The sequence below is a fragment of the Schistocerca serialis genome, chromosome 4 (assembly GCF_023864345.2).
Source record: "Schistocerca serialis cubense isolate TAMUIC-IGC-003099 chromosome 4, iqSchSeri2.2, whole genome shotgun sequence".
Taxonomy (NCBI): Eukaryota; Metazoa; Arthropoda; class Insecta; order Orthoptera; family Acrididae; genus Schistocerca; species Schistocerca serialis.
This window is the reverse complement of record NC_064641.1, coordinates 244,333,216-244,357,073: the sequence shown is the minus strand read 5'-3', so window position 1 is coordinate 244,357,073 and position 23,858 is coordinate 244,333,216. Positions and strand designations below refer to the sequence as shown.

Genomic DNA, 23,858 nt, shown 5'->3' with positions numbered 1-23,858 from the left:
AAGCCCATGCCTACTACAGTAGTACAAGTTTATATGCCAACTAGCTCTGCAGATGATGAAGAAATAGATGAAACGTATGACGAGATAAAAGAAATTATTCAGGTAGTGAAGGGAGACGAAAATTTAATAGTCATGGGTGACTGGAATTCGTCAGTAGGAAAAGGTAGAGAAGGAAACATAGTAGGTGAATATGGGTTGGGGGAAGAAATGAAAGAGGAAGCCGCCTTGTAGAATTTTGCACAAAGCATAACTTAATCATAGCTAACACTTGGTTCAAGAATCATAAAAGAAGGTTGTATACCTGGAAGAATCCTGGAGATACTAAAAGGTATCAGATAGATTATATAATGGTAAGACAGAGATTTAGGAACCAGGTTTTAAATTGTAAGACATTTCCAGGGGCAGATGTGGATTCTGACCACAATCTATTGGTTATGAACTGCAGATTGAAACTGAAGAAACTGCAAAAAGGTGGGAATCTGAGGAGATGGGACCTGGATAAACTGAAAGAACCAGAGGTTGTAGAGAGTTTCAGGGAGAGCATAAGGGAACAATTGACAGGAATGGGGGAAAGAAATACAGTAGAAGAAGAATGGGTACTTCTGAGAGATGAAGTAGGGAAGGCAGCAGACGATCAAGTAGGTAAAAAAGCGAGGGCTAATAGAAATCCTTGGGTAACAGAAGAAATATTGAATTTAATTCATGAAAGGAGAAAATATAAAAATGCAGTAAATGAAGCAGGCAAAAAGGAATACAAACGTCTCAAAAATGAGATCGATAGGAAGTGCAAAATGGCTAAGCAGGGATGGCTAGAGGACAAATGTAAGGATACAGAGGCTTGTCTCACTAGGGGTAAGATAGATACTGCCTACAGGAAAATTAAAGAGACCTTTGGAGAGAAGAGAACCACTTGTATGAATATCAAGAGCTCAGATGGCAACCCAGTTCTAAGCAAAGAAGGGAAGGCAGAAAGGTGGAAGGAGTATATAGAGGGTTTATACAAGGGCGATGTACTTGAGGACAATATTATGGAAATGGAAGAGGAAGTAGATGAAGACGAAATGGGAGATAAGATACTGCATGAAGAGTTTGACAGAGCACTGAAAGACCTGAGTCGAAACAAGGCCCCAGGAGTAGACAACATTCCATTAGAACTACTGATGGCCTTGGGAGAGCCATTCATGACAGAACTCTACCATCTGGTGAGCAAGATGTATGAGACAGACGAAATACCCTCAGACTTCAAGAAGAATATAATAATTCCAATCCCAAAGAAAGCAGGTGTTGACAGATGTGAAAATTACCGAACTATCAGTTTAATAAGTCACAGTTGCAAAATACTAACCCGAATTCTTTACAGACGAATGGAAAAACTGGTAGAAGCGGACCTCGGGGAAGATCAGTTTGGATTCCGTAGAAATGTTGGAACACGTGAGGCAATACTAACCTTACGACTTATCTTATAAGAAAGATTAAGAAAAGGCAAACCTACATTTCTAGCATTTGTAGATTTAGAGAAAGCTTTTGACAATGTTAACTGGAATACTGTCTTTCAAATTCTGAAGGTGGCAGGTATAAAATACTGGGAGCGAATGGCTATTTACAATTTGTACAGAAATCAGATGGCAGTTATAAAGAGTCGAGGGGCATGAAAGGGTAGCAGTGGTTGGGAAAGGAGTGAGACAGGGTTGTAGCCTCTCCCCGATGTTATTCAATCTGTATATTGAGCAAGCAGTAAAGGAAACAAAAGAAAAATTTTGAGTAGGTATTAAAATTCATGGAGAAAAAGTAAAAACTTTGAGGTTCGCCGATGACATTGTAATTCTGTCAGAGACAGCAAAGGACTTGGAAGAGCAGTTGAATGGAATGGACAGTGTCTTGAAAGGAGGATATAAGATGAACATCAACAAAAGCAAAACAAGGATAATGGAATGTAGTCTAATTAAGTCGGGTGATGCTGAGGGAATTAGATTAGGAAATGAGACACTTAAAGTAGTAAAGGAGTTTTGCTATTTAGGGAGTAAAATAACTGATGGTCGAAGTAGAGAGGATATAAAATGTAGACTGGTAATGGCAAGGAAATCGTTTCTGAAGAAGAGAAATTTGTTAACATCGAGTATAGATTTAAGTGTCAGGAAGTCGTTTCTGAAAGTATTTGTATGGAATGTAGCCATGTATGGAAGTGAAGCATGGACGATAACTAGTTTGGACAAGAAGAGAATAGAAGCTTTCGAAATGTGGTGCTACAGAAGAATGCTGAAGATAAGGTGGGTAGATCACGTAACTAATGAGGAGGTATTGAATAGGATTGGGGAGAAGAGAAGTTTGTGGCACAACTTGACTAGAAGAAGGGATCGGTTGGTAGGACATGTTCTGAGGCATCAAGGGATCACCAATTTAGTATTGGAGGGCAGCGTGGAGGGTAAAAATCGTAGAGGGAGACCAAGAGATGAATACACTAAACAGATTCAGAAAGATGTAGGTTGCAGTACGTACTGGGAGATGAAGAAGCTTGCACAGGATAGAGTAGCATGGAGAGCTGCATCAAACCAGTCTCAGGACTGAAGACCACAACAACAACAACAACAACAACAGAGTATATCAAAAAGAATCATCTGATTTAAAAAAATCATCACTATTGTGCTATTTGAGATATGTGCATGAACAATGTACTGTTGGAAAGAGCAAACTCTTGAATTTTACATTGTTCTCGCTGGGTAGCAGCAGTGTGCACCCACTTCAATTTTAGTAAAAATGGTGTCAGGACAACAGAAAGCGGTTTGTGTTCTATGTTTTGCGCAGTGCAGGTCAGTATTAACTGGTCAGCGTGACTTTCGTACTAGGTTTGGTGTGGATCCTCCTACAGCACAGAGCATCAGACGATGGCACGAACAATTCCAAGAAACAGGTTGTTTGGAATCGCTGGGCCATCCCTGAGTGTCTGACACAGACATGAAACACATCCGCCATAGCTTCATCCCGCAGAAATTCGTTCGCTGTGGCGCACGACGCTCAACATGCCCCCATGTCCGGCTGATGTGTGTTACGTCAATGTTTACACATGAAACCATAAGAAATTCAGCTACTACAAGCTCTTCATGGAGGTGACAAACAACAATGTGTTAAGTTCTGTAATTTCATTCTTTGTTTTTTGTTGTTGTTTTTTTGGGAAGGATGCCAGACAGCGAGGTCATCGGTCTCATCGGATTAGGGAAGGATGGGGAAGGAAGTCGGCCGTGCCCTTTCAGAGGAACCATCCGGGCATTTGCTTGGAGTGATTTAGGGAAATCACGGAAAACCGAAATCAGGATAGCCGGACGCGGTATTGAACCGTCGTCCTTCCGAATGCGAGTCCAGTGTCTAACCACTGTGTCACCTCGTTCGGTATTTCATTCTTGGCAAGACAATTTTCTTCCACACTCAGTGTTTCCTGACGAAGCACCATTACATTCAAATGGAAAGGTGAGAATATGGGGTATTGAACAACCACACAAAGTTGTACAACATGAGAGGGACTCTCCAAAATCTAATGTGTTTTGTGCAGTTTCACAGGAAAAGTGTATGGTCCATTTTCCTTTGCCGATATTACTGTTACAGGAAGCACATATCTCAATATGCTTGAGAACTTACTTTTCCCACAGTTAGAGACCGATTTGAATGACTTCATTTACCAACAGGATGGGGCACCACCACACTGGTACTGGGAAGTGAGGGAATTTTTAAATCTAAGGATTACTGAACGATGGACTGGTTGCACTGGACCAAATGATTCAGCCTTATATTACAGGCCTCCGTGGTCACTGTACCTGACTGTATGTTGTTATTTTTTGATTATCCCCAGGGACACTGAGATGGAACTCAGGATTCACAGGGGTGAAGCTTTTCTAACCAAGGTGTACACATTGGGAACTGGCTATCAGGGTCTGAAGAAGTCCTTCCTGGTCCTGTCCAAGGTTCGTCCTCCCCTGCTCCCAGAAGGCGATTGTAGGTGGCTGTTCTGCCGTGGTGCGTCTCATTATCATGATGACGCTGATATCTTAGCTGTAAGACAATTTGGCTTATGCCACATTTCATCACTACTTACTGTATTATAGCCTGCTGCATTTCCAAATGCATTCCTGTCTTGGTCTGTAACACTTCTGTAATGGCACTCTCTCAGACGAAGTGATTTGGGGTATCGACTGCTTCACATTCGCTGTCCTATTTTTAGTACGTAGCTGGGATATGGACCATGTCCCGACAGGTAGTGCATTGCTTCCTTGGTCAGAAGGAAGTACGTCATTCTTGTTCTTTCTTTTACATTCAGAAGAACTGGTAAGTTTTCCTCCCAGTTTCTGCCCTGTCCCAGATTTTTTGCCATTCTCTATCAATGCATGCTATTATTTCCTTATCTGATAGAGCCCTTGTGTCCAGTATCTCCTTTCCTTGTCATATTCACACTTTTTGAGTCAATGTTTGTGCACCTCTCTTTCTTACTGCTAGGTCTAGAGCAGCAAGCCTAACATCACCAGCAATGCCTCAGGCAGTGTTGTTCTGTACGCACCTCAGGTGCAGGTGTACACTTCTCTGTGCTCACCATAGAGCCTGCACTGTCCTTACCTTTCTGGCTCTGTGAGGCCAAATGCTCAACCCATAGCTCATGAAAGCGAGTAAAACTGCACTGTGGCACATTCTTACTGCACTTAGTGGCAGTTGAGAACTTCTTTGACCAATTGCCAATTGCTAAATTATTTAGAATTTTAATGTCTCTCAGGCAGACGGTTTCTACTTGTGTGTGGAAGTTTTGCTTTTCGTTGATGTAAATTCTAAGGTATCTACACACATTTTTCTTATCACAGGCTGGTCACTTATTCTGATAGCGGGACTACTTCTTGTTGATAATATTCCTTTTAGTTACATACAGACTGTTTTGTACGCTGCTGTCATTAGTTTGTTTTCCATGCACCAGTTGCTTAGTCTTTCAAGAACTACTCTACTGTTTTTTCCTCTAAATTAGCCCTTGTGTTAGCAGATACTATAATCAGCAGATTGCGTAGGCGATGCAGCCCCTGGTACTGAAGCTGGTTCAGTAATGGCTCTACGCCAACATCCCAGAGCTCTGGACCACAAACAGAGCCTTGTGGGCAGCCTTTGGTGATATCTTCCCAATTTTCTTTCCAGGACATTCTAATTGCACCTGCTTGTCTGTGCAATAATCTCAGACTGTTATAGAGACAGCTTGGACAGTCCATCCATTTCAGTATTTGGAACAGGCAGGCCACCACAAATTATCAAATGCCCAGCAATATCAATCATTATGGCTATAACGTACTTGTCATCTGAGTTGTTCACAATATTCATTGTTTGATTTATTGCATTCTCAGTCGGCTTCCCTTTACTAAAACCATATTGCAGGGGGCTCATGCCTGTTAACTGTCTGTGGTCCCTGGGGTAGCAGCACAGAAGCTTCTCCTATACTTTGGCTAGAGCATTTACCAAACAAATTGGCCTGTAAGATTTTTGGTCTCTTGGATTTTTATCTTTTTTTTTTTTTTTTTTTTTTTTTTTTAGTATAATGATATTCGAGATTTTCCAGATTCTTGGCACCCAACCCTGCAGACGACATTCGACCCAACTCTGCAGACGACATTCGTTTAATAACATTGTTATATATGGCACAATTTGGTACACTAGCTGATGTAACACTTCTGCCAGTATTCTATCAGGCTCTGATGCTTTCTTCTTCTGTAAGTTCATTATTGCCAGTCTCACTTCCTACTAAGGGAATGGAATCACAACACTGTTATTGACATGCTGCTACAGTAATTCAGAGCGAAGGTGCTGATGGAACACTGTGTCTTCCATCATTGTGTCATCCGGCAACAAAGTTCTGAGTAGGTACCAGACTGATGTTTCCCAGTCTGTCATTGTGCCATCAGATCTTCTGCGAGTTGATAAAATAGTGGGTGATTAAACCTTACTTGTTGCAAGTTTGTATGGAAAACCCCAAACATCTTTTACCATTTGGTTCTTAATGTACGTTCCTTTTTTTTAGTCGTCTGGTGTAGTTCTTTGACTGTTCAATAGAAAATCAGCCTTCTTTGTCATTCTGCTTCCCCTAAAGATCTTTGGTAGTATCTCCACACCTGCCTTGCTTTACATCCTAAGGACTGTTGGGGGGGGGACTTCAGAGAATTTTTAACCCTTTTGACTTCCTAAAGAACACTGGGATTGCCTTGTCTTGTGCCACTTGCAGCACTCGCGCCAATTCGTCTGCTTTGGCATCAACATCAAATTCACTTCCTTCAGTGGTTGTATCTTGAATTCTGCATTTAAAAGCTCCCAATTCACTCAGTGTAGATTGTATAGTCACTCAGGATGGATATTAGTGTCTAAATCATTGTCTGCATTTGCAATTGTGAAGTAAATGAGATTATGGTCAGTTGTTGTTAAGCCCATCATAGACCTTCCAGTTGGTGATGTGGTCAATGACTTTCGAGTTTGCGAAGTTGATTTCTGTATTTGCTGTTGCAACTGTCTGATTTTGGAAAGTAGGTGGGTTCAGGTGGTCTACTTGTGACATGAAGGTCAAGTTCCTGTTTAGTGTTGAAGGCAAAGTCCTCTTTTGTCTGTTACTCTGCTACGCCACAATCTTGATTTTGTGTTAGCAGCCATTACGAAAATGTGTGTTTCATGTCAACCCAGTATTGCTGCTGTTTTTAAGTTTGCTATGTGTGGTTGTATGTCCTGCCTGCATTGAAAATACTGATTAGCTATGTAAAATCTTCCTAAGGCAGTCATTATTTCTATTGTCACAGTGTGTCCATCACAGAAGTGATGTACCTATGTGACTTATGTCTTTATCTGACACCACAATCACACCCATTGGATGATGACCTGATGTTATGATCTGTGCTGTAATTGGCATGTGGGGTAGTGCTCCGTTTCTGGACTATGGCTCCCTGTATACATAGTATTTGTACATCCAACCCGTCTAACACTTTACTGAGTTTTTGCAACTTGAACAGCCGTGGAACTATTGAATACTATATTAGCAATAAGAAGAGAGAAATGGTGTGGTATAGTGACACAACTACTTGTGAAACAGAACAGCCATAAGGTGTGGAACTTGCCTGAAGAAACTTAACAGTGACCCCACAGGTTCTTCTCCAAGTTTGTTTGATGTAAACCTGAACAAACTGCACATCACCTACTGTTGAATGGGAAAATTAAAAGACGAACTGTGGACAGGAGGCTTCAAAGAAATACTGATGAGGAAGATTACAGTGGAACCCCTTCACCATAGAAGACCTGGAAGCAACTTTTCAATCTATGAAGAACAATAAAGCTGCAGGCCTAGATGATCTAAGACCAGAGCAAATTAAAATGTTTGGGCCAGTAAAAAAGCAATGAATCTTAAATTTAATGAACATCTACATTTCAAAATTACAGATCCCTACAATCTGGCACTAAGCCACTGTTGTAGCACTTCTGAAGCCTGGAAAGGAACCAACTGACTCTAAAAACTTCTGACCAGTTTCTCTGCTTTGCCAACTGTACAAAGTCCTGGAAAGGTTAACCCTCAATCGCATCTCACATGTTGATAAAAACCTTATAAATGAGCAGTCAGGTTTCTTCTAAGGAAGGTCATGCTGTGGTCAAATATCCAATCTGACTCAGTCTATAGAAGATGGATACAAAAGAGAGGCATTCATCTGTCAGCATTGTATGAGACCATCAAGCACAAGAAGTTGATTAGAAAGGCATATTCAGTTACAAAAAACTACTAATTAACATCCATCATCCACTGTTTGCTGCAAAACAGGAGGCTTTTTTGTCACTCTTTATTTATTTAGCGTATGGCTAATACAGACATATCATGAAATTACATATACATATGTACATTTTGACACACAAGAAACTTAAGTTTGTCTTTACAACTGAATATCCAGTCCTTCAAATCCAGCGCACTGCATCTGGAGTTGCTAGCAGGAAGTCCTCTTTGGCGCCGTGATAGGCTCGAATCCTGCATTCACTGACAATGTGGTGAACAGTCTGGTATGGAGCCCTGCAGTCACAAGCTGGATCAGGCAGCTTCTTCCACTTAAAGAGAGCATCCCTGCATCGCCCATGGCTGGTACGGATTCTGTTGAGAGTAGACCAGGTCTTGCGTGGTAAGTCTAATCCACTTGGAAGTTTAGCACCTGAGAAGATGTTATGCAGGTGCACATCTGTCACTGCTTCCCACCGACCTTTCGATTCTCCAAGAGGTTTGAAATTCTTAGCAACCATGTCAGCAGCATCGCACAGAGTTGGATGACGTGATTTCAGTCTCTTGCGATTTAAAAGTGGCAGGTCGCTATGCACGGGTAGGTTAGAATTCCTGGAGATCTTGTGGAATTCTCTCATAAGGGCAGTACACCTGTGTAGATCAGGAGGCATTATACCGGTTAACAGTGGAAGCCAATAAACTGGAGTAGATCTGATTGTGCCAGATATTATGCGCATTGTCGTATTCAGCTGGGTATCAACAATCCTTGTATGATGACTATTCATCCAAACAGGTGCACAATACTCAGCACTTGAGTATACCAAGCCCAGAGCTGAAGTTCGCAGGGTGGTTGCTGAAGATCCCCAGGTAGTTCCGCATAGCTTATGGAGGATGTTGTTTCGAGTCCTCAGCTTTTGAGCTAAGTTAAGAAGGTGTTATTTGAAGCATAGTGTACGATCCAGGATGACACCAAGATATTTTGGGTTCCAATTGTGATGAAGAATTCTGCCTCTGAAACTTACTTCCAGTTTTACGTTCGCCAACTGGTTATTTAGATGGAAGCAACACACTTCTGTTTTACTCACACTGGGTTGGAGTATCCAGATTTTGAAGTAACTGCCTAATGCAGACAGGTCATTGGCTAAAATCTCTTCTGTTGTCTTCATTTCCTGGTGTTTGACGGCTAGAGCCAGGTCATCGGCATAGCAGTATTTTCTGGACGAAGTGTCAGGTAGATCAGATAGATATGAGTTGAACAGTAAGAGTGAGAGAACTGATCCTTGAGGCAATCCGTTGTACAGCTTCCTCTCCTTACTTATGTTGCTTCCAGTGATTACCTGGAACATCCGATCACTTAGCATGCTGTTAATCAGTCGAGCCATTGTTCTGCAGGGTATGATGCAGAGAAATTTGTAGATAAGGCCTTCCCTCCACACAGTGTTGAAGGCGGCAGTTAGATCAACAAATGCCACAGATGTTTTCTGCTTCATTTGGTATCCTGACTCTATGAAGGATGTGAGAGACAATACTTGGTCGCAGCAGCTACGCCCTGGTCTGAAGCCTGCCTGATCAAGTGGAACGTTTTCTAAGATAGAGCTACTTATTCTGTTATATATTAGCCTTTCAAAAAGGTTGTAGCAGCAGCTGAGTAGGGAAATTGGGCGATAGTTTTCTACCTTGTTGCTGGGTTTCCCAGGTTTCAGAACAGTTCTTTGTCACTCTGCAAAACAGGAAGGGATGATGGAGGACCTTGAAGAATGGTCTCCCTCAAGGTAATGTATTGGCACCCTTGCTGTACAACATCTATACTAACGACCAACCAATCAACCCTCATTATTTATGCTGATGACACAGCAACTGCAGCTCATGGCAAAACCTTTGAGGGAGTGGAAACGAAGCTGACAGTAGCCCTGAATGATCCCAGCAAGTATGATGATGATAACCACCTGAAGCCAAATCCCAGAAAGACGCAACCCTACGACTTTAATATGAGAAAATGGGAAGCCAGGATGAGTTAAGTATTACATGGAGTCGACAACAAATATGCCACTACGATACTCCAAAGAACTTGGGAGTAAAGTTGGACTGTAGTCTCACACTCAAAGATCTTTGCCAAGAAACAAGGCTTAAAGTATCTGCTTGGAACAATGTCATACGTAAACTTACTGGCCAATGTGCTCAGTACATCCACCTTGGCACTATGTTTCTCTGCAGCAGAATATGCAGCACCAGTTTGGCATAACTCCACACATGCTAAACTGGTGGACCTGGCATTAAATGAGACTGGACAGTGTGACTAGTTGCCTGCGACCAACTCCTGTCACCAAAATCTATCAAGTTATGGGTATAGCGCCACCTGACATCCACAGAACAACAATCACAGAAACTGAGAAAAATAAGCAGGAAACTGACCCCAGGCAACCCCTGTTCGGACAAGAAGCACAAAGACCTAGGCTTAGGTCAAGAAGGAGCTTCATGCACATGACATCAGTAATTCCGTCAGCACCTGGAACTCACTGAACAGAGCTATGGCAAGATTCATTAACCAAAAGGGAAAGGACGAACATCGAACAGGAACCTGCCATGGGCTTTCATTTGCCATATGCAACCTGGAAGGCTCTAAACCAACTGAGGACAGGAGTGTCAAGATGCAAGGTAAACCTCAAGAAATAGGGTTACACCACTGAGAAGAAATTCTGTGAGGGTGGCGACCTACAGGGCACACAATATCTCCTGGTTTGTAGAAACCTGCCTGATCCTTGCACTGCAGAAGATCTTTAAGCCACAAGTGATAAGGCCATCACCCTGCAGTCCATTTAATAGAAAACCACATGTGTCTTCATGTATTATGTTATTACTTTCAGTATCTTGTATTTCTGTAGTGCGCTTTTATTTATCATGTTGCATATTAATTAGTTAGTATATCTAAGTCCTGGATATGTAAAATAAAATAAATAAACTGAAGAGCTAATGGCTGCCAGAGAAACAATACTCATCTATAGAGCTACAATAACACTGAGGCCTTATCAGAGAAACGTTTAGAAAATGGCTTTCCTGATGTCTTCTGTTCTCAAAATGTCTCAAATTTAGTACTTGATTCGAAGACAGTCATTTTGACAATTAAATAGCACACGAATGCAACTTTTTATGTGCAAAATGGCTTGGCCTCGAAGAGGTGAACTGTCTGACACTTTGTTTACATAAGTTGCAGCAGCTATTCATGAAATATTTAGATTTTCCCCTCAAATCACAATTAAGTTTTTCTCAATTACTCACATTTCTTTCAAGCAATCACAACCTTTGCAAAATTATACCTCACACTGGTCTATTTGATATATCATTTGTCCATTTCCCACACTGTGTGCTGTGATCAAAAATTGAACAAAAAGTTTCCCTAAAATAAGTAATTAAATTTTTCTTAATTAGCTTGAGGAAGTTCAAGCAATTAAACTCTTGTAAGAATGCACAGTCTCACAGTGGTAAAATTGAATAAAAAGTTCTTGGTTTCCAGGCACATCAAGTGCATGAGCTTTTGGCCAATCACTCCTTGGTCATTGTCAAGTGGTATGGCTGCCGGTGGGCTTCCGGTAGGCCTGTTAATACATTAGCTGCCAGCTGTGGTGTCACTGGTGCCTGCAGCATTGCTGTACATGGGCATATGTTGACTCGGCATTCGATGCAGCCGCTTCAACTGCACAACCACTGGATCCCATGCTATGCTGAGCTGCAGGCCACTGTCTCTGTTTAAGAAGTAATTTGTGATTTTTATTTCAATGGCTTCTTTAATTATATAATCTAAGAAGCCATTTATGCAAGCCATGATGGATGTCTTGTGAAATTTCAACCAATGTCCATTTTCTACAGCACACTCAGCTAAAGCAAATTTCTTGGAGCAGTGTAGGCAATAAAACCTCTCATGCTCCTTCCTGTGTTGCTCCACAGCATGTACTGTTTGTCCGAAGTAAGGCTGGTCACATTCACAAAGTATCTTGTAGACCCCAGGTGTTCTGAGATCTGCTGCATGTTTAACTGGTCCCAGTAATTGATGGATTTTTGTTGGAGGCCTGAAGATTGATTTCATCTTTTATCGTTTCAGCAAGCGGTTTATCTTGCCTGACACGGAACCACAGAATGGTAAGAAAGGAAGTTTATTTTCTGGTCTTGTTGTGAGTCTTGCATGAAATCATTCATTTATTTGATGGGCATTACAGCCATTACTGAAGGCCTCAATTAGGTGACTCAGCTCATGGGACAGGTTATCAGCATGGCATGGGATCCAACTATCATGCAGTTGAAGTGGGCACATTGAATGCTGAGTCAGCGTAAGCCTGTATATGGTGATGCTGTGAGCGCAAGTGATGTCACAGCCAGCAGCTAGTGTATATAAGTGGCATACCAGCAGCCCATTGGCAGTCATACCATGTGACAATGGCCATGGAGTGCTTGGCTGAAAGCCTGAGTAATTTTAATCACTTTGTGTGTCTGGAAACCCGAGAACTTTTTGTTCAATTAAACCCTTGCTTGAAAAACTGGTATTTAGCCATTTCTGATTCTTCAGTAGACAAAGTGAGTCATGTTTTCATTACACTCAAACATTTGACCAATAATAATGCAGATTATAAATTTTATATATGTAATTTCAAGTTAAATGTCAGGAGTAAAGTACTGATTCCAATTTGTCTCTCTTGCATTTCATGAATTACACGAGGTACAATGCTAGTATCCGTGTCATTTGACTGCTATGAATTAAACCCAATGGTGACTTCAGTTGTTTGTGACATTGAGACACAGATGGTGTGTGGGAATGACTGCGTTCAAAACTGTGTGTGCATGATGGGCCAACTGCGCTGTGGCATTCAGACAGAGATGTATCTATGTATCTACATTTCTCTTATTTAAAGAATCTAAAAGTCATCTAACAAGGGGAAGTCGCGATGTTGGGATCACAGATTTACTTCAAACTTTGTACAACTTTAGTACACCATAAAAACAACATAATACACAAGCAGTAAGGTGCATTACTCTGGCAATTCTGAGAAAATCGCAAGAAAAGTTTTACGCGTCTGTTATGGCAGTTATGTATCTGTGCGTAGGTGCTGGACATTAGAGTTCTCAGTGGTTAAGTGGCTAGCTTTCGCGCTTCGTAAGACTCAAGTGTCTGAGGTGATGGTTTGACTCCTGCTCAAACCTTTATTTTTGCACTACAAGGGTTAATTCTGTGATATTCAAAAAATTTGCACCTACACTATTCATTCTTGCTACATTAGCAACTTCTGACTGCTTCACAGGTTGACTGCCAAATGGGGCCTGCCTCTGTGTCTGTAGCTCAAAGCATTGAGTTGCAAAGCAGTTCTGGGTACCTTACCAGATTGCATGTATACGGGATTTTGAAAACCATGATAGGCATACATTTTCAGGAAAATTCTACGTGTCTCTTCATTTACTTGTTAATAGTTAGAAAATATTTGTTCTAGTAATCAAATTTAATTAAAAATAGTAAGTAATCAAATAACATGAAATTCACTAAAACTTCATGCAAATACACATGGTTTTTTAAAATTATATTACCACTAAAATGTCATATAAATTAAATAATATGACCAGTGGAGAAAAGAAATACAGATTAAAAATTAAGTAGGAGCAGGAGTTGAACCATCGCATCATACACATTCATCTTATCTAGCTCAAACGCTAAGCAGCTGGCATATACCTCTTACATAATAGAACTTGTAAAACTTCTCTTGGGATTCTCTCAGAATTGCCAGAGTAGTGCACCTTATTACTTGCATGTTATGTTGTTGTAATAGACTACAAAAGGTGTCCGAATTTTGTAGTAAATCTGTGATCCCAACATTGTGGCCTCTGCCTGTAAGAAATTAGGTATCTAAGCACAAGAAGAAACACCATCTCTCTCATGATTGCTCCCAATGCTAACCCATGTTATTTCATAACTCATTAACACTGTATAAGTGTAGTGTATTGCAAAAAATTAAGTATTGCTTAAGGATTTGAGAGCTACATGATGCTTTTCTGCATAATTAGTTATGTGACTGTTTAATGAAGTTATATGTTTTGTGTATTAGGAATTATTTAATGTAACTTGGCGGAGACGTTTTATTTGAGGTCCAGTTAAATTTTTATTTGAGATAGTGAGATGAAAGTATAAGTGTAATTTAGTGTCCTTTACGTGTGATATTTTTACTCTTTTTTTCTCAAGTGGTGTTGCTATCCTTATATTTTATACACCAGAATTGTCAACTGTGTATCTACTTAAGTTTGAAGTTAATTTTGAGAGCAAGAAATATGTTTAGGAAGAAGAAATCTGTATTTCTGAGTTACAATAACAAACATTAAACAAGAGAGTTAAAGTACTAATCTGTAAGGAAATCTTTATTCTCAAGGACAGTACAAGTGTCTTAGTCACTGACATGCAAGTCACCAAGTGGTGTCAAATAAAAGGACTTGCACCTGGCAGCCGAAAACCCCAAATGGAGTCTCCCAAATAATGTCATATGATTATTTCATTCCATTGATGTAACAAAAAACGTTTATCATATATCCGGAAGTCTGTGCTGCCTTCTCACATTTTTTAGTGTCACTTAAGTTTCTTTGTGTGCTGTTGCTTCCGAATAGATGTTGTTCAAAGCACAACAAATTTAAAGTAAATTTACGCAGAAAATCAGAGGAAGAGTAACCTCCCACAAATATCTTAATACTGTGGATCAGTATTGCATTTTGAAATTATCACAATTAATATTATGCCATTTTCATTGTCTACTACACAGACTGGATCGATTCGCAGTTTATGGCCTTATTCTTTTGTTATTTTTATTGTTTTGTAGTAGCAAAGTTTACTCATATGAAGTTCCGATACCACAATTCCAATTACAAGCTGGAGCAGGCCTTTTAAGTGTTAGACAACTAGTGTCAAACAAACCCCTCTTTGAATCAGAATGTGCACACCACAATGAAACCAAAGTCAGTGACAAAATTTTGTCGTGCCTGTCTGCTCCTCATTGGATTGAGAGATGCCGTTAAGAATAAACTGGTTCTGGTTGCAACAGACTATGATGTTGACAAGAGTAACTGAAAGTCGGTGCAATAATTTCCATGTGATAACTAATGAGTAAGCATTTGATGACACCTATTCTACTCCATGGTCAGAAGAGCTATTACTGAAACATGTGTACACCAAGTATTTTTACAACATCTACTGGACACCTATCAATGAATATCTTTAGACAGCTCATGGTTATTAATTCTCCTTTTGTCCATTAACAATGTGAGTGATTGCACTTTGATGGTTTGATGTGGTTAGCACCTGGCTATTCTTCAGCACATGATGAACAATTTATGGTAGATGTGCAAATTAGTATGGTAACATATTCTCCCCACACCCAACTGTTTCCAACCCCTCCCCACCCCATCCCATCATTTCCTCCCAATTCACGTCCCATCATCTTCATTGTGTGCTGCTCTCTGCCAGTGTACTCACCGGTCTTCCTCCGTTCTCTGCTCCTCTCCTTTCCTCTCCCCTTTTTCAACTCTCCCCCCATCCCCTCAACCTCCTGACGCTGTGCCTAGTAGCCTTGTCCTCTCACCTGTGGTCACCGTATGCTGCACCAGGCAGCATTGATTCCTCTTTCCCCAACAGTACCCTGCAATCCTTTCCCCTTGCCCACCCCACTCCGGATTTTACTCCTGTTCAACATGTTTTAGTTGCATTCTGGCCAGAGATAGCAGATGCGTGTGTGAGATCTGCTTGCTTGGGTGAATGTGTGTGTGTTTTATACTTTTCTGAAGAAAGCTTTGGCTGAAAGTTTAGTGTGTAACAGGCTTTTTGTTGTACATGTCTGCAACACAACATGTCATCTTTACAGTGAGTAGCAATCTATCCTTTTCAAAATTGTTGATATTCGAACGTAAACATTCCACTGTTTAATTACCTGGATGACATTATCACAATGTGCTCAATACAACAGTTTCATTTGGAAAATTTGAACCTCTTGTTCAAGAATTGATAAGATCATGGTTTGCAGTACAGTTTGCACAAACACTAGCTTCTAAACAAGAACCTGGAGTACTTTAGTAATGTTTTCAGTACCATTGGTAACAGTTTCAATGAACATCACATACTGGCAATCAACAAATTATGAACACCATGCAACTTTAAATTATTGTAGTTGTTCCAGGGCAAAAATAATTATGTTAAGATCAGTCAAAAAGTTACTTAATTAACTTCGTACAAAATATAATTCCATTTAGGGCAAATGCTTATACTACACCTCAGCAACAGCTATGTTTTTTCCCCTCTCCTTCTCTCTTTCCCAGTCTGTAAAGTCATTGCCCCTTAAGTCCGCTTCACAAATAATAGTGTTCCATGCAGGTTGAGGCACGAATGGGGATTGCAGCACTGCTGGTTCCAAGCAATAGTCGCAATATGTGTATGGAGGGGCTTTGTGCTTAAAGAAAGCACGAATCCCGCAATTTATGTCTCTCATTCGCTTCTGCAGAATCTGTCACTTACCACCACCATCATCAGCCATGAAAACACACAACATAAGCAATAAAAAATTCAAGAAATAACTTGCTGCAATCCTGTTAAATGCTTGCACTGGCTATGATGTTCACAGCAGAGTGCTTAGAACACTACTGAACACTCACTGGCTTTCAGACAATGTGAAGTCAGGTGCAGAGAACGAACCTAAACGCTACAGCCATCAGTCAGTCATAATTCCAGTTATGTACCGGAGGGGGGCGGGGGGGGGGGGGGGGCATTGGAACTGGCAACTGATAGTAGGATGTCAGTTCTGCCACAACTCATGTTCCCTTTGTTTGTAACTGTCAATGAAAAGCCTTCGGCCCATCCAACTTAGTCTGTGACTAAGCACATACTGTTGCCATACATGTTGCATCATAAGAAGCAACGAAAACCTGACAGACACCTGCCATCGACAAAGTTTGTGTGGCAACACTTGCTGCTACCGATTATTCACTTATGCATTCACTGTATAGAAGTGCTGTTTCTTTGCAAATAGCTGCAATTTTCTTGCTGCTGCTGTTATTCTTGTTTGCAAGTCACGATGACTAAGTTAAGAGACACATGCAGCCAAACAACAAAAGTCATATCCAAGCAGTGACAAAGATAATACCAGAAGGAACAGAATCTTGTCAATACTGCAGGCTGCAACACCAAAGTTATGTGGTATTCTACTTCAAACAGTATGGCGAATGTTTGTAGAAGCACGCAGAATAGAGAACAAGACAACTAAACAATGAAAAATTACATGAAATGTTATGTTTCTTGTTACTTTTCTTCCCCAAAGCTGAAAACATAGTTCCCTCTCCTCATTCCTGTCATCTTCCCCAACCCTCTCCCCTCCCAACAATTTACTAATACAAGGCAGAGTACCACCAGGCGTGCAGTACCTGTGCTGGTGTATTTGTCAGTGTTAGTTATGGGGAGCAGAAGACCGGGATTTTCTACTTTGCAACGAAGTTAAAACGTACAGTGGAGCGAATGGATGCTTAAATACTCGCATAATCAAAACTGTTATATCTTTATAACCTAACATAATTTGCACTAAATGCTCAGTTGTGATTTCATTTAAGAGTTCTTCAAAACCAGATGCAAGCGGCCCTTATGAAATCAATATTAGATTAGTTTATGCCTTACGATCCGTTGGCAAGGGCATGGCTGCAGGGAGAACATTTGTTCAGTGATGAACTTACATCAACCACCAAATAAATTTGAAAAACCGACTGCAATATTAGAGAAAGCAGTATGTGAGGTCAGTGAGGAAAGCACGAAACTGGCTGCTAGGGAAGCAGTGGAAGAAAATGATGGATGTTCAGATATTGCAGTTGCACTTGATGGAAGTTGGCATAAATGAGGACATGCTTCTCTGAATGGAGTAGTGACTGCCACAAGTGTAGACACCGGTGAAGTGTTAGATGTGGAGATAACGTCTAAATATTGCAAATGTTGTAAAGTCAATGAACATAAAGAACACAACTGTGTGGCTAATTTTAGAGGAACAAGTGGTGGTATGGAAGTTCATGAAGTACAACAAATATTTCATCACTCCGTAGAAACAAGAGGCGTATGGTACACCAAATATTTCAGCGATGGTGACAGTAAGGCGTACAACAATGTGGTGAACTCAAAGCCATATGGAGACACCATTACTAGCAAAATAGAATGTGGAGGCCATGTTCAAAAAGGTTTGGGAACAAGGCTAAGAGAACTAACTGTTGGTATGAGCAAAAACAAGTAGAAGACAGAAAACTGTTGAGCAGACAGGTTCGGTTAACTAAAACAGAAATAGAAAACGTGCAGGTATACTATGGGCAGGCAATTAGGAGAAATAAAGAAAATCTGGAGGCAATGAAGAGAGACGTTTGGGCCATATTCTTCCATAAGTCCTCTACTGATGATAAGCCATGTCATGGATTGTGTCCATCAGGAGAAAATTCGTGGTGCAAATACAATAGGGCTCAGGCAACTGGAGAATCTTATTCTCACCAGCATTCTCTTCTTGCTGCTGTTATTACAGCAATTAAATCTATTTTCAGAGACTTGGCTCATCCTAACCTTCTAAGGAAATGTATGCATGGGCAGACACAGAACCCAAATGAATGTTTCTACAGCATAATTTGGAAGCACCTTCCTAAAACTGTATTTGTAGGCATGAATACAATGAAACTATGAGTTCATGATGCTGTTATTAAATTCAATTGCGCAAATATTGGAAAGTGTTGGGTACTGAAAAATCTGGGAATTAATCCTGGTGAAAATATGATCACTGGGCTGCAACATTGCAATAAAATGAGGATAGCCGATGCAAACAGGTTTGCATCTAATATGGCCAAGAAAGCAAGACAAATATCCAGATAGGTGAAAAAGAAGCTGGAATATCTGCTAGAGGCCAAAGAAGGGCCATCATATGCAGCAGGACTGTTTTAATTAACTGTAAGTAACAAATTTCAAAAGTGTTTTCTTTAAAGTCAATTTCCCACAAACTAAAATTTTCAGTACATATGCCCCATTATAGATAAATGAATGAAATTTTCAGAGACTCTGCATAACATAAAAAGCCACCTCTGGTACTACATTCATTAATATTCCTTTCACAAAAAAATACTTTCCGCAGAAAAAACTTAATATTTTTTGTTAAAAAATTAGAAAAAGTATTTCTTGAAAACTATAAAATGGATAAATTAGATTTTAATACAGTTGACTATTAGCATCATGTAATATACAGTAAAAATATTAAGGTTGTGCATCAAATAGTTTTTTCAGAAAGGGGTCAAATACTTGCCTCAATTAACATAGGTTAGATAGGCAGGGTGTGGTCCCCCTTAAAAAATGGTTGTTAGCTACTTGTATATTGTTGGTTAAAATGGTCTCATTCTCTTTAATAGTAACACTACCTAACCCAGTGGTTTCTTTTCCTGTCTCTCTTCTAACAAGATTCCATACTGATTTGATTTAATTGCTGGAGCTGTTAATTTCATCCCTAACATACATATTTCTTGATATTCTGGCAACTTTTCTCAGTATGTTAACAGTAATTTTTGTAGTGTAATGGGTATAGTAAAAAAGGAACACAACTTTAAAGTTGTTAATTAGCCATCCTAATAATGTTGCTACCTAACTGCATGTTTTTTCCGTACAATGTGTACTATGCATAGTTTCCATGTGTTAAAGTTTTTTAAGTCTGAAACTCTACGATTCAACACCATTTCTAGTAAGTAATCACAGAATTGTTAGTAAAATATCACAACAATCATCATATGAAGAATTAGGTTAATTTTTCATGTTTATCTTCTGTGATTCTACGACACTGCAATGCCATGGACTGCATAATTTTGTGACAACCAGCAGTCTGAAAAAAATTCACAGTTTTTCAAAGCATGCCACAGCTGTCTAAACTGTACTTGTTTTTGTGGTGTTTGCTTTATAATGACTTATTGAGTGATTGTCTATCTCACAGTTCTTGTGTAATAATACTGCTGCCTCTGGAGATACAAAAGTATGGGTAGTAGCTTTCTCTTATTTTATCATAAAACTGCACCCTAACTCACTTAATACTCAAAAGTGTATCACTATGCTGGTATCATAGCCATGTAGAGAGATGTAGTGATACATGGAAAGAAAAAAAAAATACTGTTGGAGTCCCATTTGCAACTTTAAAATTATCATCTAAAAGGATCAATAAGAAAAGAAAGCCATGTGCAATATTGCTCAACACCCAACAGTGAATGAAATTGGAGACAGATTAAGGAATATTAGTCAGATGTATGTCTACTTTTATTTAAAAATATAATTATTTGGAAACCTTTTCTTTTTCATAAATGCACATTTACTAGATAAAATGAAGCCTTGAAAGAAATTTCTTAAGACTGCTGGCTAGTCGGACAAAACATTGCCTCACTGCATGTACAGTTTACATCTTGTCACCAGTACAGCACACATTTGCAGTTAGTAACAAGGTTGAAGATAGATTTTGAAACAACAAATGAAATGTACTTAGGAAAAAAAATATCAGTTCAATTTAATGTACAGGCAGGCACGATTCCATTTTTGATCACTGGTCCACATGCACTTTTAAATACAGTAATAAAGTTTCTGTGTATTTAACACTATTTCACAAAAGGAAGAATAGAAATGGCCTTTGATAACTTTCATTCATTCAATGATAAGCAATTATGGAAGGAACAAAATCTACTTCTCCTTTTATTTACTGAAATACTCAATTTTTGCTCACTTTCAAATCAACAATAAGATATGCAGTCTTCAGAAGAATAAACAAAAATAACTGAAGCAAAGAACGTTACACTACTAGTCAAAATATGATTTATTAAATATTACGATGAACTTCCAACACAAACACAGGCAATTTTGACTTTGGAACTCAAATTTAGGTCTAATATGTGAACATTACCTCAGTCAGCATGAGAATATAATCAAAGTCCCATGAAACCTGAGGCTTCAAGAGAAATTGTGTTAAACATGAAAGGACTGGTGACTGCCTAAGATACTGATGTCTGTTACTGAGCTTAATGTGATCTTGAATGCGAAGGTCAGCAATGCTGTGGTAGGGAAAGAATTGAGATGTCCCAGAGAATCAGGAATTTTCAATTCACTTTAGGCTCAGACAATAAAGATATAATCTATGGACCAAAACCAAATCAGAAGCTGTCAGTCCTTCATTAACAATCATGACTAATTTAGTAACCAATATCAATGTTCATACAGGAGGGAGTCACTCTGACTTGCACAGTGGTACGTCCAGTTAGTAAATTCAGCCTGCAAAGATTAATTAATCATTAGTCAAAATAATATTGGTTAGAGTGGCACATCTGGACAGGTGGGTACAAAAAGATAGAAAAAAAGCCAAAAAATAAAAATGATAATGTAAATTATCTAGCCTTTTGCATTAAAAGTGTTTCCAATTACTGTACTTCATCATTTTCTAATTATGTACACACTGCATCTGCCAATGATGAAATGTGCTGTTAAATTTTAAAATATTTAACACTATCTAGTGTGTCCTAGGAACTAGTTATTATGTGACAAAATAAAACACAGTAACAATAGCTGAGTGACTGCAGTAAGCTTGTGCAGTTTGATGGAATATAAAACTGAATCATTTTTGTTCAATGCACCTGTGAAGTTCTACATAACTATCAACATTTAAAAATATTTTATTAACATTACACATTATTCTCACCATTGAAGTCATAAACGTATATCATTTCAGCACGATGAAATGATTCACCACCTATTATGTACAACGAATCTCTCCAAACAACTGCTCCATGCGAGGCAGAACCCACAGGGACAAAATCTTTCGGTTGTACTACTTCCCAGTAGCCTGTTGCTTCCCACTGACTGCAGTCATCACCTAGAACAAATTAAAACTATGTTCAAATGTAGCATGTTTGTTCTGAATGTCCAAAGAGCAAGACAAAAAAGATTAGAGCACTGACAGTACTTTTACTTTATGTATGTAATGAATTATTTTGTGAAACATTCTCAACATGAGAGGTGATTAAAAAGAACTATTTGAAGACGGCATGCATCATTGTGAAAGACTTTCAATGTAATAAATATGGTAGTGGATAACTTTACGTCATGGCTTACTGAAAACAAATTGATATTTAAACTGAGCAAATAAAAATGCATGTAGTTTTAAATGGATCTCTTTTAGAAACGAAATTTTATTTTCACGTGGTCGTAAAATACTCAGGGAAGTCTAACTATACAAATCAGTAAAGCTTCCTTGGAAGTCTCACATTTAGTTTATTGATGTACACTGCCTCTGACACTGAAAAGCTATAACTTCTTTAGTTTGTGTACTTTTACTTTCTTGCGCCCTCTGCTGTCATATTATGGGGCAACTCTTGCCATTCATAGAGAATATTATCACTACAGTACAGTGTGCAGTGACAGTTCACAAACTACGTGCAAATCATCATCAAAGTGTGTAATTGTAACTTGCTGCACATATACTTCCACATGAATTAATAGTTAATAATGTGGACTTTGTAGTCAAAAAGAGCGCTATATGGAACAATGATTAACACTGCCCAACACTTATTTAACTGTTTTACAAAAAGGGGTGCATTATTCTGCAGGTGGAATTTGCACCTTACTACCCACTGATATTAAAGGAAAGTCTTAGCCCAGATTTCCAAATATAAATTGAAAAGCTTCCTTTAGGGACACCTTTATTTTTACTCCAGTTCAGTGGTGTAATTTAGAGCCTCATATTGTAACATATTATTTATTGTACTACTGTAAAATTATTTCTCTCATATTTTTAGTCTCTTTTCTGTTCTAAGCTTTCTTTTCATTTCTCTGTGAATTATGTAGTTAGCTTTTCAATGACCAAGTAACTCTGGCTCACTTAGTCCCATGGAACCTAATGAACTCAAATGAATAGAATTAAATTAGATTAAACATAAAAGTTATTTGAGTGACTTATTTATACTGGTGGAATACTACATTTATCAGAGGTAAATGATTATAGCCTATAGAGTTAAGAGTTGAGGCACAAGTACGAGCATGAAACAGATTACTTTTTATGAAATATGAAAGGGAATAAATTGTTTCAAAAACTTTTGTATGGTAAGTATTTTTGTGCATGTCATCATCAGAAGGGAATATCGTTTGTGAGCAACAAATAGTAATCTTCATAATAAACACGTTAAATTTGTACAAGATGATACCTGACCAGTTTAGTATGTTAATTATGTGAGTGTCTGCTCTAATCCTTAGCTAAAAGTTAAACCAGGTTGTTGTTATTCTATAATGACTGGTTCGTGTTTGGAAAACATATCAGCAAAGGTTATTGATTATTATGTACAACTATATATTCATTTTAAAGCAGGATACATTCAAATTCTAGGGTAAAGGTATCTGAATAGTACTGAGAAGATTTTGCTAAAAACAAAATTGGGTGAACTACATTTAGGGCTTTGATTAACACATTATTATTATGTAGTATTCTGCCTAGTGGCAGGTCTGTGTCTTTGTATGAAGAATTTCTGATGACAATTTTCCCTGCCTTCAGCTTCTTCCTTCAGTCTGCTGTATCTCTTTCCATCTTTCGTGTCATCCAAAAGTTGAATTCTTCTTCTTCCTTGTCCTACCGTTCCTCTAATTTTCCCTTCAATGACTTCATGTTTAAGTATGTGTCAATACAGTTTGCCTTCCTCTGAAGAATTGTATTCATCTTATCTGACAATTTGTACTTAAGATTGCATCCCATCAATTCTGTGAGCAAAAATGATTCATTGTGTCCTGTTACAGAGAGGACACAAACCACTCACTCATTACACATTCCTTTTGTACCATACTGAAGCAGCTCTTGCTGAAATAATACACAATGGAGAAAATCAGAAGCATTTGTACGGACCAGGACTGTTCCTGTAGTAAGACCTTTTATTGAATTACATTAACATGGATACAAAGGTCTGCAGCAACAAGAACATAATTTCAGAAACTGAATTGATATGGACTTCGTAAATAGTGACACTCAAAGAATTTCAACACACAGTTAAACACAATGTACTCCACTTATTCTGACTTGGCTGACAA

At 39.0% G+C, this 23,858-nt stretch overlaps 1 protein-coding gene across 1 annotated transcript in view; it reads right to left on the bottom strand.

The window, feature by feature from the left end:
• The window catches only part of LOC126473640 (attractin), a 293,725-nt gene that overhangs the window by 223,137 nt on the left and 46,730 nt on the right, over positions 1-23,858 (bottom strand). The window contains exon 5 of the mRNA XM_050100828.1: positions 21,487-21,660. Coding sequence (XP_049956785.1) covers positions 21,487-21,660 — 174 coding nt within the window. The remainder of the gene's footprint in view (positions 1-21,486; positions 21,661-23,858) is intronic.